The sequence below is a fragment of the Triturus cristatus genome, chromosome 3_2 (assembly GCF_964204655.1).
Source record: "Triturus cristatus chromosome 3_2, aTriCri1.1, whole genome shotgun sequence".
NCBI classification, from domain to species: Eukaryota; Metazoa; Chordata; class Amphibia; order Caudata; family Salamandridae; genus Triturus; species Triturus cristatus.
Window position 1 is genome coordinate 667202937 of NC_140584.1, and position 19203 is coordinate 667222139.

The 19203-nt window shown below is 48.4% G+C and overlaps 1 protein-coding gene across 7 annotated transcripts in view; it reads right to left on the bottom strand.

Moving 5' to 3' along the window:
- Positions 1-19203, bottom strand: part of ARMC8 (armadillo repeat containing 8) — an 811657-nt gene that overhangs the window by 66276 nt on the left and 726178 nt on the right. For all 7 annotated transcript variants that reach the window (XM_085648657.1, XM_085648654.1, XM_085648653.1 and 4 more), the window contains exon 21: positions 2190-2283. In XM_085648657.1, coding sequence (XP_085504783.1) covers positions 2190-2283 — 94 coding nt within the window. The remainder of the gene's footprint in view (positions 1-2189; positions 2284-19203) is intronic.

Sequence of the window (19203 nt, forward strand, 5' to 3'; positions counted from 1 at the left end):
AGAAAGAGCCTGGAGCTCACTCACCCTATGAGCAGAGGTGATGGCAACCAGAAAAGCAGTCTTTAAGGTCAAGAGTCTGAGAGGACAATTATGTAGTTGCTCGAAAGGAGCACACATAAGGTGTGTTAAGACCAGATTCAAGTCCCACTGGGTCCTTACGAAAGGAATAGGAGGAAAGAAGTGAGTAATGCCTTCAGAAATCTATTAACAACAGGGGACTTGAAAAGAGAAGGCTGATCAGGAAGGCTAAGAAAGGCCAGAATGGCAGAATGATAGCCTTAAAGGGTGCCCAGAGCAGAGCCCTGCTGGGCCATAGACAGAATGATGAGGCGAACCTCTGAAAGAGGGGCAGAAAGGGGCTAAGTAGGCAGAAGAAAACATCCTCTTCCCAAAATGGTACAACTTCTTGGATTCCCTATCTGGGGGAGCAGTAGGGAACGCGCCTTTGACTGTTGAGGCTTGGATCACCAAGCTCTTAGGGGTTGGGAGAGGAAAATTGAGTCACCCAGGGCTGGATGGTGGTGCTGGGCAATCATTCTATCCACAGGGGCCCCTGTGCTGGGCTTTGACCAAGTGCCCAGAAGAATGTCAGTGAGGGCCTCATTGAACGGGAGCAGGGGATCCAAAGAGGCCAGGAGGTTGGTCCTGATTGCCACGTAGGAAGCCCAAGGCTCCAGCCGCCCTACACGACCCCACAGCGTAGGAGGCTCCCTCCTCCATGGCCATGGTAGGGGGAGAAAGCATACCAAGGTCTGGGGAAGTATCTAGACCACTGGCATCACCCAACTCCTCTCTCCAGTCCGGCTCTTCTAGCTGGTTTGCCAGAGGGTCCACAGACCCCTCCCAGTCCTCCTCAACCTTCTCTGGCCGTTACTCAGGGCGAAAAAGAATGCCAGGCTAGAACAGTGGTACAAATGTACCGGTCGGCGTTGGTCGATGCCGGTCCAGCTCCTTGTTCAAGTCGAGGGGGAGATCGGGGTCGACGCCGACTGGGGACACAACCGGCGGCGGAGGCATGGTCAAAGGAATCAGCGCCGGGGGTGGTGTTGTGAGGTCAACCGGCATCAATCCGGATCAGGCCTAGATCCCTGGGGTCCCTGCGGTGTCGGGCCGGAGCTGCCAGCATCGAAGACCTAGAACCCCCAGCCAAGTCTGCAGGGTCCGCAGGCGCGCCGGTGCAATCGGGCTGCCCAAAGATGGAGTGGAGGGCTTCGTAAAATGCACGGAGCTGGGCAGGGGACGCTCAGGCTCCCGGAAGGGAGGGAAGCTTGAAACCATCCCAACAGGCTCCGTGGGCAGAGCCGAAGGACGACGACATTCTGCGACCCGCTGGCCGACAGACAGGGAGAAGGCGAAGAGCGACGGTGCTTCTTCACCTTCTTGTGCTTCAACTTACCTGAAGACTTCGAAGATGAGTGATGGTGGCGACTCTGTGACTGGTCTAATGACCTCCCTCTCCACCGGGACCTCGAGCGGCGCGGAGCGGTCTGCCCGGCCTCCAGAAGATTTCGGGACCGCTTCGGCAAAGACTTCGGGTTCAATAGTCGAAGCATGACTTTGGGTTGTTGTTGCGTCGTAATCTACATCAATTTGTGACAGGAGTCACAAGGTTTGAAGCCGGTACGTCGATGGGACATTCCTCCATGCACCAGGAGTCGAACAACTCGAAAAGACATCGACAAAAGTTGAAAAACTTTAGTCAAAAAGTGATTGAGGGTACCGCTCTCTCTGGATCTGCGCTGGCTGGAGTGGAAAATGAAAGAACTGACGTTGGTGCGCAGGGGCAGCGTCTAAGTAGATACCGCACCATCAGACCCGGCGATCACGACGCCACCAACGAACGAGGAGTCGAGCGACGCCACCTACCGATGTTCAGGGGTACAGCTGAAGAAAACTACTCTGGATCCAGTCTGACGCCTGGGGGTAATTCTAAGGTAAGAAATCTTTAACTAATAGTCTCTTTCAGATTTGAAACAATTGTATGCCAAGTTGTCTAGGGTTGAGGTAATGTGTCATTTTAGGACGATACTCACACTGGCTCTCACTTTGACTGAGAATTTTATGTACAATTCAGGGACCAATATGTGTGTGATGAGGATGGTTAAGAAAAATAATTCTATAAAAATATCTTGAAGAAATTTAACAAACGTTGCTTCATAAGCATCATTGTACGACAAGTCTGTACTTACTTGTCACAAAGGTTTGGATCTGTTGACTGACTCAGCTTGTGTAGAATATCTACAATACCAACATCTCGAAGCTTATCCTGACGTTCTTGTGCACCTAGGTAATACAGAAAAATGTCACTGATGAAACGGAGGAGGACAAGTGGAATTCCCCTCTAGTTGTATACATTAAATCACAACTTGTACCAGGTTAGTTTTTGCAAAACCCCTCACCATACCCAACAAATTTGTTTTGGTTGCAGTGAAAGCTTCTCTTGCTCAGGTTATATTATTTTACTAGTCTGGTGAAGGTGATATTTTCTTACGTTTCACAAAACTGACACAGTCCAACAGATAATGTAATATGTATTTTAACTCAGACAAAAAAGTCCTTATTGAGGCAAGCAAAACCAGAGGCAAAAATGTTATCAATGGAAACCAGAACCTGTAGAACAAAAAGCAAGAAAGTGCTAATAAAAAAAACCACAAAAAAAAGTATTTTCCAAGTTTGCTCTAAAACACATAGAAAAAAAAATCAGTATGATAAAATAAAAACATTTAAATCAGGACCGGAGGCTCAGATTATGGATTTTATCTTCCATTATTATTATTGAATTTCTAAAGCGCATAGCTACCTCAAGCAAGGCTTTCCAGAGCAAGGTGCACGTGTCAGCCGGCCTAATTGCAGCTGTTAAACCCCTGTTAATCCCAAACTAAAAAAACAAGTTTTACATTTTGTCCTGAAAAGACATTCTGACTGGGCCTGACGAACAATCAAGGGAAGAGCATTCCACAGTCTAGGTACTAACTAGCTGAAAGAGCTCCCACCTATGCTGTGCCATCAAGGCCATGCTGATCTTAAATTCTTCCATGGTATACATGGTCTGGCAAAGGATTGAAGGGACCTTGGACCTTTGTTAGCTAATAGTAAATGGCTTTAAAAGAGAATCTCAGCTTTACCAGAAGCCGAAGAAGCTTCTTAAGCGCAGCCCCAGTGGACGCCCACTTTGACAGATTCAATAGGAGACATGCAGCGGAGCTCTGCACTCTTTGAAGTCTCTTAATTAACCCCTGTGCGACTTCCAGACACAAAACATTACAAAATCAAGGCATGAACCACAGTTTTTTTTGCTGACTCTGGCTGGAGGTACAGTATTGTCCTCAACATCTTCAGCAGTCCAAAGCATTTTCTTGCCACTGCAGTAGTTTAGCTGTCAAAAAGACAGTTTTACATCAAACCAAATGCCAAGATTTTTGGCCTTTGGTTTGGGTTCGGGCAATGGGCCCAACTCATTTGAACACCAAGCAGTGGACCAGATATTCAAATCATATATATTTTTCAGCAGCTCTCAACTAACCTTAACGTCATAACAATAGAACTATATATCCTAGGAGCCCTAGTAACAAAATTAACTGTCCATCAATCACTGTCCTTCCATTGCATTTAAGACATTTCACAGGGAAAAACACTTCCTCTTTCTTTGCTGCTCAGGAGTCAGCTAAGTGTTTTTTGCTTGTTTAATGTTCTTATAAATATGCTAATGATGTTGTGGTAAAAGACACACAATTGATGGACGGAATGCAGAACAAATCAAAACATTCACCCCAGTCAAGAGATCTGGGTTAAATCCATAATTCTTTTGCTCACCATGCTACCCCAGTTTAGACCTGGCCATATGCAAATCAGTCTTGACCCTCTGCCTCATGGGAACAGCCCAGCCCGAACTGCCAAGCCAGGTCCTCCCAGGACCAGAAACAAGCATCCTAGGACCGGTTTCGGGGTTTTACCCCTCTTCAGCCAGGATAGCTTGATTCCAGTGGCACAGTGAGCCCAGGACCCACGTCTGGGCCTTTTTGGCGCACTTAGGGCGAGAAAGCAAAAGACACACAATTGATGGTTGGAATGTAGAACAAATCAAAACATTCACCCCCAGTCAAGAGATCTGGGTTAAATTCATCATTCTTTTGCTCACCATGCCACCCCAGTTTAGACCTGGCCATATGCAAATCAGTCTTGACCCTGTGCCTCATGGGAACAGTCCAGCCCGAACTGCCAAGACAGGTCCTCCCCAGACCGGAAACAAGCATCCTAGGACCGGTTTCGGGGTTTCACCCCTCTTCAGCCAGGATAGCTTGATTCCAGTGGCACAGTGAGCCAGATGATGTTGTGGTAGCATAGAGTACTTTAGAATAAGCTCAAGTCAAGTTTATTGTTGTGGTAGATTTTGGGTTCCACTAACTGAGGTTTTCCATTGATAACAAGCACAGACTAAGAACTGGAGCTGGCGAGAATCTCTGCAGGCATTTAATCACACCCAATCTTCACTAGAGATCAGAGTGTCTTTTATTTTTCCTCTTAGTGGCACAGGGTAGCTGTTTCAGGCTAGAGGCCCTATGGGCTTATAATTGCTCCCCACACAACTTCAAAATCTTTAAGCTTCAAGCCAGGGACAGGAGGCATGGTGGCACCTAAGTGCTTCTAGGGGCACAGAGAGGATGGTCTCTGCGCAATTGTTGGTCTCTTCTTCTGGGAAGGAGATCAAAGAGACTCTGCCTTACAGGAATGGCACCCAATGTCACCCGAGGGCCAGTGCATGGCTAGACAACACTAATACAAAGTCTATCTACCCGCTCAGAGACAAAAGCACTACGGGCAATGATTTAGCCCTAGCCTGGTTTATCCAAGGGTATTTCAGTGGCACAAATCCACCAAACTAATAGAGGCCTATACACATTCCCATTGCCAGTATATGAATACCTGTTACAGCTCATGACAAGGAGTACTTAGGGAGGACATAAACAAGGAGGTTCACCAGGGGACATTCCTACTTCCCTTAGTTGATAAGTTTGTGGACGTCATTGATGCTTCACTGCAGAGGTCAGTCTCTAAAGCGTTGGTGCCCCATGGCAGGTAACTTCTGATACTGGTCACCAAATGCAGTCTGAATCCCTGATGGGGGAAGAAGGAAGGACCTCTTGACCTGTGGAACCCCTGGGCACTTACCAAGTCTCAGGTAAGGCGAAGGCCAAAGCAACCAGGACCTCCCTTCTATGTAATGCCTTTTGGAGACCTAAACAAGCTATTTAAAGGCACACACGCCCCCTGGAGTTGCTCTAGGCGGAGGATTATCCTGGGAATACCTGCAGAGAGTAGAAACGATCCCGGGGACAGTGAGACCTTGATGACGGGGTAAAGTCAGGAGATCCTGAGCAAGAGAAGACTCAGGCTAGAAACCCGGTCTAGCAACCCTTGGAGTCCGGTAGGCGGAACCAAACAGCCCAGGACAGATTACAAACATGGGAGGGTGCCAACAGGGTAAACAAGCTGCATGGTATGTTAGCCAAGAGGGTATATATCATTAGAGGCCTGCGGAGTGGACACTGGCAGTGAAGATGGCCCAGAATGTGGACAGTAGAATAAGGAACCCCCTGGACAAGGAGGTCAGAGGTCGCCCTAAAACTGAATGCCCAAGGCCGTTCCTAGAGGGTAGGGTGGCACTGATCCCCGAGATCCATTGAAAAATGGGCCAGTTCATAACGAAGTTCATCAAGGATCCTAAAAAGGAAATGGGAGCTCCTGGAGAGCATGCCAGGAAGCCAGGTTGGCCACATGTTTTCTCTAGACATTTTGTCAGGTTGAGTTTAAAGGTCAGTCTGTTTCCTGGAAAACCTGAAATGCGCCCTTTCCACACAGAGAGAGGACAATCTCTCTTAATAAAGATAGACCCGAAATAGGGTGAGTTGGCTACCACTGAGTTTAGCCCAGGCCAGATGGAGGTCTGTTTGGGGACCGCATTATTAAAGACTTAAGTAGGTTTGTTACCATTTTCTTATTTCTGGGACAAGGCCCGAAGGTTAACGAGAAGGGTTATTCTGGACAGAAGATTTTTGCCAGGGCCAGCAGAGGCAGGTTGTACTCCACTGACCTTCCCTACTCCCCAGCCTCCCAGAGATAGCCGGGTAGGAAGTCATTCCAATGCAAGAGTAGACATGATTCAGAGTTCTTTTCGACCAGAGGTGCAGGTTGCGGGCACGCCACAGTGTAATCTTCCAATGCTCAACAAACGCAGAAGGTGGCCTCTTAGGTAAGGATGACCTTTTCTCCCCATCCAAATGGAGGGAGGCAACAGTGATGCGTGGATTCTAGAGACTATTTCATGTTTTCAAATAGTGTTCTACAGAACCCGAAAGCAAAGGAGAACGCCCAATCCTCTTTCCTTCTCAGAAGTAGATATGTATCAAGAGGTAGAATCTTTACTGGACAAGGGAGCAATAGTATCAATCGGTTTACACCCAAAGGGCTCTTTGACAATATTTTCCTGGTCAAAAAGATAGACAAAGGATATCAACCAGTGATGAACCTAAAAGAATGCTTCGGGTTGCTGATATATCGCCACTTCAAAATGGAGGGGTGATACATCTTCTCAAGATATACTACTACCAAACAACTGGATGATAAGGCTAGATCTGAAGGACGCACACCTCACAATTCTGGCTTTGGCACCCACAGGAGATTCCTCCAGTATATGTCGAGACAACAGGAGAATACGTTTGTGGCACTACCTTTCAGACTTTTCTTTGCTCGATGGTGCTTTATCAAAGTGCTGAGGCCAGTCAAGGAAGCTTTATGGTCCAGTGGTATCAGATTATTAGTATATCTAGATGACATCACTGATGAATCAAGATGTTGTGCAATTGCGGAAGGATTCCTAATCTATACACAGAAATCTGAATTCAAACCTTCTCTCACTACGGCCTTCCTAGGGTTTAAAGATCTGGTCCAACAGTGAAACTTCCCAAGAGAAATTTGATACTCATTCCAAGAGAACTAAGGACCATACAGAAGGTCCAAACCTCCCCAATGCATTTAGCCAGAATAGTGAGACTGCTCAGATTATCTATCTATGCGATTCTTCCGGGGTAGAAAGCCACTCACCTGAGGAAAGGTAGCAGAGGTTCGGCTCACAACAGACACCAGATTGGAATTTCAGTGGTGGCTGGACCATATGGAGGCCTAGAAGAGCAAAGCCTTCTTCAGATCTTTGCAAGATCTCAGAACAGAATTGGATTTAAATCTTTCAGGTTGGGGAGTCAGATGCGGGGAGTTTACCATGGGAGGTCTGTGGTCAGGAGAGGCAGTTGCACATCAATTGCCTGGAACTGCTAGGAGAACAGTTTACAGTAAAATATCTGACACAAGACCGGGCCTAGTGCTCCATTCTCCAGAAAATGGACAATGCATCATTAGTTTGATACATAAACTGAGTCGGAGGGATGAGGTAGAGAGCTTAGAATTGGCCAAGCATTTTTGGCACTTTTTCCTGGCAGGGGGATCTTAGTCATAGCTGAGTACCTGCGAAGAACACCAGACATTACAAGGCTTTCAGTGCATGGAGTCTGGCCCCAGAACTGTTACAGAGGATCATGAGCAAATGGGGACCATGCCAGATAGATCTATTCACTTCATGGTTGGATCATCAACTTCTACCCTTCTTCATTTGGAGACCCATGTTTTCAAGCAGGACTTGAGCCAGGATATGTGTTCCTGCCTTTATTGAGGATTACAAGGCTCATGACACAGGTTAAGAGACAGAAAGTGAATTGGTGGTGGCAACACACGGTAGGAGACTGCAAGCTTGGTTTCAAGTTCTTATGGAGCTCCACTACTCCTTACCCAGAGTCTGAACATTCTGATGTTCAAGGCAGATCGCACCAGTTGATGCTGGATGCAGCTCTCCGACTGATGGCATGGAAGATTTTGGGGAGGGGAGTCTCATTTGGTAACTCATTAGTGGCCAATAAGATTTGAAAATGCATAATCTGAACCTCCAGACCGGACATAGGTTGTAAACTTTCCTAGCCATTGTCCTGTTAAGTTTTAATTCTGTTAAGGAGATGGAGGTGAGGATGATCCAACCAGGAGGTTAAACATATTTATGGCTTACTTTGGAAACATACTGGTGCTAACAAAGTAAGGTATAAGAATATCTGTTTTTAATTGGACTTCGAGACTAGTGCACTGGATGATGCAAAACATTTGAATTATGTTGATATGGGTCGGAAATTGGATTTCTGAAGGTTTAGTTTCTTTAACAGGAACGGAACAAAGGGAAAAATGTACTTACTCTTTAAACATCTGTTCGTAGCATGTAGTGCTGTAGATTTACATGCTGTGCATACTCTTGCCATCTAGTGTTGGGCTTGGATGTCTGCCAGTTGTTTTCCTTTGAAGAAGGCCTCGAATCACAAGGTATAGTGACTCCACCTATTGCTGGTTATGCGCACAGGCTCGGCTCCATTGTTAGATTGTTTTAACTGCACAGAAGGTGAGTAATAAAATGGAGCACAGAGATACAGAGGAAGATGACCATGCAAATAAAGAGGGATGAAAAAATATCTGAACATCGAAAGGCTTTAGGGGAGGAGGATGGGTGCATGTAAATCTACAGCACTATATGCGACAAACAGATACTTACAGGGTAAATAATATTTTCTGTTCGTGAAATGTGTAGCTGTAGATACACATGCTGTGCATAGACAAGATCCCCAAACCAGTGGTTAGCCAGAGGATGTTGCAGAAGATTGGGAAAGTGTACGAAGGTCAGCCTGGCCAACAATAGCTTGATAGCGAGCTAGGACATCCACACAGTAATGCTTGGTGAAAATGAGTGGGGTAAACCAGGTAGCTGCTCTGCAGATGTCAGCTATGGGAATATTACCCAAGAAAGCCATTAAAGGCTTATTTTTTGCGGGTTGAGTGAGGTTAGGTGGGGGATGGTCAAAAGTCTTTTAGCTTTGGCATAACAGTTCTAAATCATTTGACCAACCACCGTGCTGTTCCTGCTTTAGAAAGAGCATGGCCCTCATGTGGTCTGGAAATGGAGAAAAAAGAGCTGCTATGTTTGCGGAAAGGCTTTGCCCTGTTAATATAGTAAATGAGTGCTCTTTCGACATCTAATTTATTTAAAGCCCTTTCTGGTACTGACTCAGTATGTGGGAAGAACACTGGAAGGTCTATAGTATGATTAAGGTGGAATCTATAGACTATCTTAGGGAGGAACTTGGAGTTTGTCTTGAGGACTACCTTATTGTTGTGGACTTGAAGCAAGCGTTCTTCTCGGGTAATAGCCTGAAGCTCACGCACATGCCTGAAGGATGTGATAGATTCTGAGAAGGCTACCTTCCAGATAAGAAACTGTAAAGGGCAAGAGTTGAGTGGCTATAGAGGAGGGCCCATAAGTCTTGTTAAAACACTGTTGAGGTTCTATACGGGGCCAGTTGGTACTTGCCGCGGGGTTACCCTTTTGAACCATTCTATAAAAAAGGCTTTGATAATAGGAACCCTAAATAGTGAAGTGTGTTCCCTGTTTTGAAGGTAAGCAGCAACAGCAGCTAAGTGAAGTCTGATGGAAGTATAAGTGAGGTCTGAGTTCTGCAAGTAAAGTAAATAACAGACAATGTCTTGGATTGCTACGTTGAGAGGGTCAATATGTGTAGGAATACAGTAGTGCAAAAACCGTTTCCTTTTGGCTGTTTAGCAAGCTCTTATTGTAGGCCTGTACACCTTCCCAAGGATGGTCATACATTCTGAAGACAGGCTGAGGTAGCCAAACTCTAGGACCTCTTGAGCCAAATCACAAGATTGAACTGCTTGAGGTTTGAATGCCTAACTGTGCTCTGATTTTGAGTGAGATGATCTGGCCAGTTGGGCAACTTTTCGTGTGGTACTAGGGGGGAGGACAAGGAGGGTGGTGAACCAGGGCTGACTAGCCTAGGTGGGAGCTACAAGGATGAGACTAAAGGATGTTTGCCAAATCCTCCGAAGAATGATTGGAAGAAGGGGGAAGAGGCAAAAAAGCATAGGCAAATATCCTTAACTCGTTCCTCCATTCTGCTTTGCCCATGGACTATGGGTGTGGGAACCTGGAGGCGAAGCTAGGACATTTTGCGTTATCATCAGTGGAGAAGAGGTCTACATTGGGAAACCCGCAAACGATGGAAGTACAGGAGTAGGACTTGCAGGTGGTGTTCTTACCCGTGGACTTGTTGCTGCATCCCACTGAGCAGGTCTGACAAATCATTGTGCAAAGCCGGCAGGTACTCTACCAGTAGATGTGCTTTGTAGTATATGGCCCACTTCCAGATGCCATGGGCTAGTGCAGACAACTGCAGAGAGTGAGTGCCACCCTGTTTTGTAGATAAAACATGGCAGTCATGTTGTCTGATGAATGAGGACTACCTTGTATTGAATGCGAGGGAGGAATGCCTTGAGGGCTAGCTGGATGGCCAGAAACTCTAGGTAGATGATGTGGGGACCCTATTGATGGGGTGTCCACATCTCCTGGGCGGTCACGTCCTGTAAGAGAGCCCCCTACCTGGTGATAGAGGTGCCCTTTGTGATGGTCACCTGCAGCACAGGGTCTGGAAAGTGCCGGCCTTGCAATAGGTTGCCGCCATTCCACTACTGTAGAGAGCAATGAGTGCGGCCCCAGGTCAACACTAGATCCTTCCAGTAACCCTGTGTTTGTGACCACTGTGCTGCTAGACACTTCTGCAAAGCGAGCATGTGTAGCCTGGCATTTGGAACAATGGCTATGTGATAGAACTCAGTATCATCTCAAAGAACGGCTAAACCTGAAGTGGCTGTAGGTGGGACGTTGTGGTATTGCTGGTGAATCCTAGACCATGTAAGAGGCCTATGGTGACTCTTAAGTGGGCTAAGCATTGTTGTTTCACTGCGCTCTTGAAGTAAGGGAAGACATGGCTGCCGTTCCCCCTGAGCTGAGTGGCTACCACAGCAAGACACTTTGCCTAGGAGCTGTGGTTACTGTGAAGGGTAGCACCTGACCACATACCATGCCGACTACATACCAGGAACCTGCAATGCGCAGAGGGGATGGGGATGTGGAAGTATGCATCCTTCAGCTTGAGGGTAGTCATGACATCCTGGAGTGTCACAATGTAAAAATATGTTCGGACAGGATGTATTTGTTGAGGGGCATGAGGATGACAATGGGAGTGAGAGGCCTGTCCTTCTTCGGAATGAGGAAATATAGGGAGTAAACCCCCTTGCCTCCGCTGCTCTTACTTGCTCTGTTTTACCTTTCTCTGCTCATTCTTCGGCCCTCTGTTTTGCCTTTTCTGCTTACTTTCTGCTCGTTTTTTGCCATTCATTTTGTCTTTTCTGCTAGTTTCTCTGACCTCTGTTTTGCCCTCATCGGCCCGGTTTTGCCTTTTTGCTTCTTTTTTCTGCCTTCTGTTTTGCCCTCTTCTGCTCTGTTTTACCTTTTCTGCGCATTTTTCTGCCCTCCATTTTGCACTCTTCTGTTCTGTCTCTTCTGCTCATTTTCAGCTCTCCGAGTTGCCTTTGCTTCTCGTTTTTGTGCCCTATTTTGCCTTTTTGCTAGTTTTTCTGCCCTCTGTTTTGCCTTTTTCTGCTTGTTGCTTCCCGCAGTTTCCCTCCTCCTGCCACCTAGTGCCCCGTCCTTCCCAGAACCTACTTATTTGAAGCCGTGGGGGGACCACTTTAAACACGTCCTCATGGAAGTTCCCCATGCGACAGGTCTCCTGTCCAGCTTGCCTGTAATCCACTACTTTCTGCTGCCTGTCTACCTGCTGCCCTCTGTTTGTGCCTCCTCTGCTCGTTTCTTGCTCGGTTTTGCCTTTTCAGCTCGTTTTTCTGCCCTCCGTTTGAATTTTCTGCCAATTTGTCTATCCTCGGTTTTGCCCTCCTCTGCTCTGGTTTGCCTTTTCTGCCCTCTGTTGGCCCTTTTCTGCCCTATGTTTTGCCATCTTCCGCTCTGTTATGGCTTTTCTGCTACTTTTTCTGCCCTATGTTTTGCCTTTTCTGCTTGCTCATTTCTCAGCCTTTTGTTACCCTTTTTCTGCTTGTTTCTTACCTCTTCCCGCCGTTTCCTCAAGGCCTGGCTTTTTGATGGACACCTCACACTTAAGTGCCCAGATACCCCCCAGGGGTTACAGTGCTGGGCTTTAAAGGGCTGATTAATTGATTGTCTATGATGTTGAGAGCAAACACAAGGAGATGATGGACGGAGCGCTGAAACTTTTCAGACACTCACCGCAGTCACAGATCTGTGTTGAATCCATCATCGTTCTTTAGCTCAATTCGTCACCTTGGTTCAGACCCAGCTATATGTAGATCAGTCTTGACCTTGTGCCTCATGGGAACAGTCCAGCCCAAACTGCTAAACCAGGTCTTCCCTGCACCGGAAACAAGCATCCAATTTTGGGGTAACATCCCTTTTCAGCCAGGCTAGCTTGAATCCAGTGGAAAAGTGAGCAAGGGACCCACGTCTGGGTATACCCTGCCAACTTAGGGCGAACAAAGCAAACAAAAGGAGATGATGGACGGAGACCTGGAACTTTTCAGACACTCACCCCCAGTCACAGATCTGGGTTGAATCCATCATCGTTCTTTAGCTCACTTCGCCACCTCAGTTCAGACCCAGCTATATGCAAATCAGTCTTGACCCATTGCCTCATGGGAACAGTCCAGCCGGAACTGCCAAGCTCGAGAGCCCACTGGTTTGAGGTGATATTCGCCCACCAGGACAAAAACCCCTGTAGTCGTCCCTTTACAGGTATTATTTGATCGGGGGAGAGGGCAAGATAGTCACTGCTTTGCAGGGGAGCCACTTTGGTGGCTGTGCCTCTGACTTTACATCTAGAGTTATTTTTGTAAAACCTTCTGTAGTAGCCCCAAGAAGGGGGATCTGCTTCAGTTGCTGTCTGGGGAAAGAGGTGGATGCTTGGGGGTGGTGTTTTGAGCATCTCTGTGGGACTAAGGCCGCCGGAAGGAACTACAGATGGAGTGTTTGTAGTGCTCGCATAGTTATCTTTTTCAGCATCTGGTGCTGGTGTTGACAAGTGCTCCCAATCAATGCGCATGTTGAGCAGATGCTGCTGTGCTTCTGCCTTGAAGCCGGAAACACACAGCCAAACATGTCGGCAAAGGTGGACACTGGAATTATTACACAGGCCGCGTGTCAGCATAGAAGGTACCCACAATATTGGTGTTGGAGATGAGCTTGCGCTCAGCCACAAGTTATTGTCCCCTCTTCTTGTACTAGTCTGGGAGGTGCTGAAGCAGCTTCTCCATTCCATCCCCTTGTGCCCTGTTGTACCGGGAAAGCAAAAGAAAAGAATTGGCAATACGCCCTTGTGTGGCCGACTGTGCAGTGGCACGCTTTCCTAACACATCTATCTTTTTATTGTCCTTGTCAAGAGGTGGTGAATAAACAACAACGTAGTCAGGTGGAAGCTGGCCCCGAATGCAAACATGGTCCGAGGGGGATGCTTTAGACTTTTTATTGACCCTGTGGGTAATGACCCTGGCCTTTACGGGCCATTTAAAGATGTCAGGAGCGGGCTTTAGCATTCCCTTAAGCATAGAGGGGTAGTGCATGGATCGCTGGGTGGAAGAGATCATCTCCATCAAAAAAACGTCATCATCTGGTAGTTTGTACATTTCAGCCTTGGAATATATGGCTGTTCTTTGGAGGATCTCATGGTAGGAGGAGGTGTTGCTGGGCAGGGAAGCTTTTGCCGGGTAGAAGTCAGGATCCTTATGCCCGAGGGGGGTGGGGAGGCTGACATCATAGTCATCGCACATGACGTAAGGGTTTGGAGAACTAAGGGCATGTAATAAAGGAGACCGCGGACTATCGCCCCAAAAACAGAATGACTGACCCCTGTGGAGAAAGAGCTGAGGGGTCAGCAAATGGTAGTGGTGAAGGGGGAAGTGGAGAGGAAGGCGTAGGAAAAAGGTGAGGTGAAAGGATACAAGGCAGAAAAGAAAGTAGGCTGGTGCCTTTGTTGTGGCGCCGAGGTATCTTAGGAGCCGGCTCCAGTGGTGAGTTAAGGGCCTACGCAAAGGTCAGCTTACTATTGTTCGAAGCAGAGTTTTGGGCTTTTGGAAGAAACTGAGTGAGGATCCGACCAGTTTGTGGGTGTATTAGGATCTGTTGCTAGCGGGCATCAAGTTCATCCTGCAGGCATTGCAGGATGGTTGATCTTGATCCTCAGAGTTGGATGAAAATGGTGACATGGATGCTGTGCGTTTTGGCACCGGAGGTGGCCACTGGCATGGCGGCACCAAAGAACTTTTTGGCTCAGAGGTCCATAAGTCCAAAGGCGCCATCGCTGACAAGGCGGTGGAAGCCAAATGGCGGGGCTTCTGTGTGGCTGTCCACGCCAAGAGGTTGGAGGGCGAGGGTCCGAAGCAGTGTGTCAGTACCGACCATGGCCTTCTGGCAGTGGCAGACCGGTAGCCTCCTGGAAGGCTTCTGGGGTCAAAGGTCAACCCCCTCAAGGATGATGCTCGTTATCTGTATGCGATATGGAGGCGTTTGTAAGGTTTTCCTACGGCAGCAGTCTTCGATGGATGGCGGTGAGGAAGTGGCGGCTTGTCCTCTTCGGCCTCAGAGCCAGAACTCTCTTCCAAGGTGAAGCACTTGCCCTTGGCGGGGCAAGTTCCAGGCTGTGATTCGGTCTCGACGTCCTGTTTGCAGAAGAGATCAAGAGTGGTCGTCGCCCTGCTGGTGTGCCATGGAAGTGGATCCGATGCCTTGAGCCCGGTGATAACTCAAGGTCTTTTTAATCCGTAAGGCGAGGCACACAGAGCAGGAAGCCTCATCATGCTCTAGGGACAGACAAAGGTTACACCTCTTATGAAGATTTGTCCATGGATACTTGGTGTGATGCTTCAGGCTGTACCTGAATAGAGTTCTTTCCATTACAGATGGAACATTTTCAGGCACAGTACTGTAGATGGAGCCCCAGAGCAGCGAAGCCGAGAACGCGGCACAGAAAGGTTTTGGTTGAAGACTTGAATAAGGAATGCAGAACTGTGAGAAGCTGGCTTCTCACACTTTTTTTTTATATATATTTTTAATTTTTAAAACAAAACAAACAGGGCAGTACAGGTTTGCACAAGATCGCCACAAAAGCATAGTCACAAATCAATGCATATATTTTCTCGCCAACACCAGATCGTCTCTCCCTCCCTCCCCAGGATTCCCGTAAACCAGTATTCTCAACACATATCATTACACCATGATCCGCATATTCTTGAGCAGAAGTCAGACCTCTGCTCAAGAATCTCACAGCTGACCCCACCGACCTCAAGAACTATCGGCCCATCTCGCTCCTCCCCTGCGCAGCCAAAGTTGCAGAAAAAAAAGTCAACAGGAAACTTACACGATTCATTAAAGAGATTCGACCCGTCCCAATCCGGATTCTAAAGCAACCACAGCACAGAGACCGCCCTACTTGCCGCCACAGATAACATCCGCACCCTCCTGGACCAAGGCCACTCCGCAGCCCTCATCCTACTCGACCTATCAGCGGCCTTCGACAAAGTCTCCCACCGCACACTAGTCGCCAGATCCGATCATTCCTCACCGGAAGAAGCCAAAGGATCAGACTCCCACCCTTCCTCTCCGACCCCACAAAAATCACCTTCGGTGTCCCACAGGGTTCATCCCTGAGCCCCACCCTCTTCAACATCTACATGGCCCCCCTTGCAGCAATCGTCCAACACGGCCTCAACATCGTATCCTACCCCGACGACACCCAGCTCATCCTCTCCCTCACCAAAGACCCCACCACTGCTAAACTCAACTTCCAGAAAGGAATGCAAGACGTCGCAGCCTGGATGACCAACAGCTGCCTGAAGCTCTACGCCGAGAAGAAAGAAGTCCTCGTCCTCGGTACCACCCCTTCTGCATGGGACAGCACCTGGTGGCCGACCGCCCTTGGAAGCCCACCTACCCCCTCAGACCATGCCAAAAACCTCGGCATCGTACTCGACTCATCACTCACCATGAACCGACAGGTCAACCCCGTCACCTCCAGCTGCTTCAACACCCTCTGCATCCTCCGCAAGACCTTCAAGTGGATCCCCCCTGAGTCAAGGAAGACAGTCACCCATGCACTCATCAACAGCAGGCTGGACTATGGAAACGCACTCTACGCCGGCATCAACAAGTCCCTACTCTGCCAACTCCAGACAATACAGAACACCGCCGCTAGACTCGTCCTTGGTATCCCCCGACACGAACACATCAGTCAACACCTACGAAGTCTCCACTGGGTCTCTGTGGAGAAAAGAGTCACCTTCAAAATCCTCACTCATGCCTAAAAATGCCTACACAACAAGGGCCCCAGATACCTCAACGACCGAATCAACTTCCACGTACCCAAAAGAAACTTCCGATCTTCCAACCTCGCACTGGCCGAAACCCCGCGCATCCAGAGCGCCAAAGCAGGCGGAAGATCCTTCTCTCACATTGCAGCCAAGACCTGGAACGAGCTACCGACAGACATCAGATGCGCCCCCTCCCTGAACACCTTCAGGAAGACCATCAAGACCTGGCTCTTCTGCTAAACAGATCTGCGCCCCCCCCCTTTCAGCGCCTTGAGACCCTCACGGGTGAGTAGCGCGCTTACAATTCCCTGATTGATTGATACACCTGGGGTCTGGGAAAAGTAGTGTCCGGGCCTTGCCAGTGATCACGAGGGCAACACATAGTTAGGTCTTTGTGTTGGGGACCCTTGCGTAGTAAATGCCGCTGACTGTTGCGTGTCTCCCTCGAAGTCAAGTCCAAAGTGTCGTCTCCAGGGGTCCCAAATTTTGTGGAATTGCTTTGGTAAGTAGTCTGTTTGGCTATCATATACATGTCCATGCCACTCGTCCATTCCTCAATAGTCGGCATATCTGCCACCCCCCATTTCCTCACAATCTCTCTCTTCGCAATCACCAACCCCAAGGAAGCAGAAGTCAGTTGTGCTCTGGTGATGTCAACCTCGTTCGGTATCCAAAGTATCGCGACCCTGGGTTCCACTGGTAGCGTCACCCCCAAGACAGTAGTGCCTAGTAGTCCCAGCACTTGTCCCCAGTAAGTCTGGAGTTCAGGACATGCCCAAATCGTGAGGAAGAGACAGCCCGTGGCTGCGGCGCAGGCCAAGCAAAGTGGAGACTCCGCCGTCCCCATTCTATGTAATACATCTCTATCTTAGTAGGATCGATGTAATTTCTTCAATTGAATGAGTCGGAGTCTTGTCTTTATGGCCACCTCCCTAGGGTGCATTAGTGCCGCCCCCCAGTCTATGTCTTCCTTGGCCCCTACCTCTCTCTCCCATCGCGACCAGAGTCTCCCTAGCCCCTCAGGAATGTTGTTGTTAATTGTTTTGTAAGTGAATGAGACCGCCTTCTGGGCGAGCTCCTCTTAAAGGAGTCTACCCTCCAAGGGCCCATATTGCAGAAGTTGGTCACATGAAACGTTTTCTGCCAGCCATGCATGGTGCAGCTGAGCGTATTTAAGGAATTGTGAGTCACTCATATTATATTCCTGTTGAAGTATGGCCCAGGGTATGAAGTTCCCTTTCTCAATTATGTTGCCTATTGTGGAAATCCCGAGGAGGTCCTAGGTCCCGAACCCAGTGAGCTTGCTTAGCTCCCTGAAGCGAGTCCCCTACAAAAGCGGGGTGGCCTTCGTCACCCGCCCTGTCCAGCCCATGATCCTAGTCGCACTCATCCATGCCGCCAGGGTCACCTGAGTCACGAGTAGCAGGTGAAAGCCGCCCTTTCCTCCATACAGGTAGTGCAAGTGTATATGAGGCAACACAACCTCCCTTTCAAGTCGATATGTGGGGCGCTGTCCATGTTTGTGTATCCATTCGTTAATGGGTATCAGATGAGATGCCCAGTAGTAGGCCTCAATGTCAGGGAGGGCGATACCTCATTTGTATGGATTACGTTGCAATGTTTTAAGTGCGATTCTGGGGTGGCCCCCTTGCCACAGTAGCGTTGGGAGTATACCATCAATCTCTGTAAAGAGGTCATGGGTAAGGGGGGGCTACGAGTTTTGCAGGGCACAAAAAAGTTGAGGCAAGGTGATCAATTTAAAAATGGCCGCACGACCCAGGAGGGTAAGGGGAATGTCTCTCCACCGTTCTGCATTTGATCCAAAGTTAGTAAGGACCGGTCCTAGGTTTTCAAACCTCAGGATAGGGAGTAATGAAGATACCTAGATATTTAAAGCCACTTTGCACCATCCGAAGGTCTCCTGGCAGGGAACAGTCAATTTGTGTAGCGGTCGGGCAGAAAAGTGTGGACTTGTTCCAGTTTATTTTATATCCCGAGTAGCTACCATAATCAATTCAAATAGGGCTGGGATGGTTGTTGCCAGGTGCGACATATACATCAAGATATCGTCAGCACATAAGGAAATCTTTTCCTCTATAGTGTCTGTGGGTTCAATACGGAAACCATGTATGGAGGGGTGTACTCGTATCGCACACGCCAAGGGTTCGAGGGTGAGCGCGAAATGAAGAGGGTAAATGGGGCATCCCTGACGCGTTCCTCTCTCGATAGGAAAGGGTGACGAGCACCTTCCGTTGACTCGAACCATAGCCATTGGCCGGTTGTAAAGATGTGCGACCCAGCTACGAAATTTTGGCCCTAACCCCAGTTTGACCAGGGTAGCATCAAGGAACAGCCAATCAAACGCTTTCTCAGCGTCCAACAATAGGAACACCTGCGGGCTGGTCCGGTCCCGTACCTACACGAGCAAGTTATGGGTGCATCTAAGGTTTAAACAAGTGAATCTGCCCTGTATAAATCCCGATTGATCCTCATGGACCAGACCCTCAATCACTCCTAGGAGGCATGTTGCCAATATAGTGGCGAGGATTTTGACTTCCGAGTTTAACAGGAAAATGGGTCTGTATGACCCATATTGATCACTTGGCTTACCCTCCTTGGGTATGACCAAAATGGTGGCCATCTGCAAGTCTGGTGGGAGAATGCCTTCCTCGTGAGAATCGATAAAGAGTCGAAGCCAATTGGGGCCCAGGATATTCGCATATCGTTTGTAAAATTCTGCGGGAGACCCATTGGTGCCTGGTGTCTTCCCGGGACGAAGTTTCGCAATCGTGTCCTGGACCTCTGCTAACGTCAGTTCTCCTTCCAGACTCTGTGCCTCCACTTCCTCTAGCAGTGGCATGGGGATCCCCT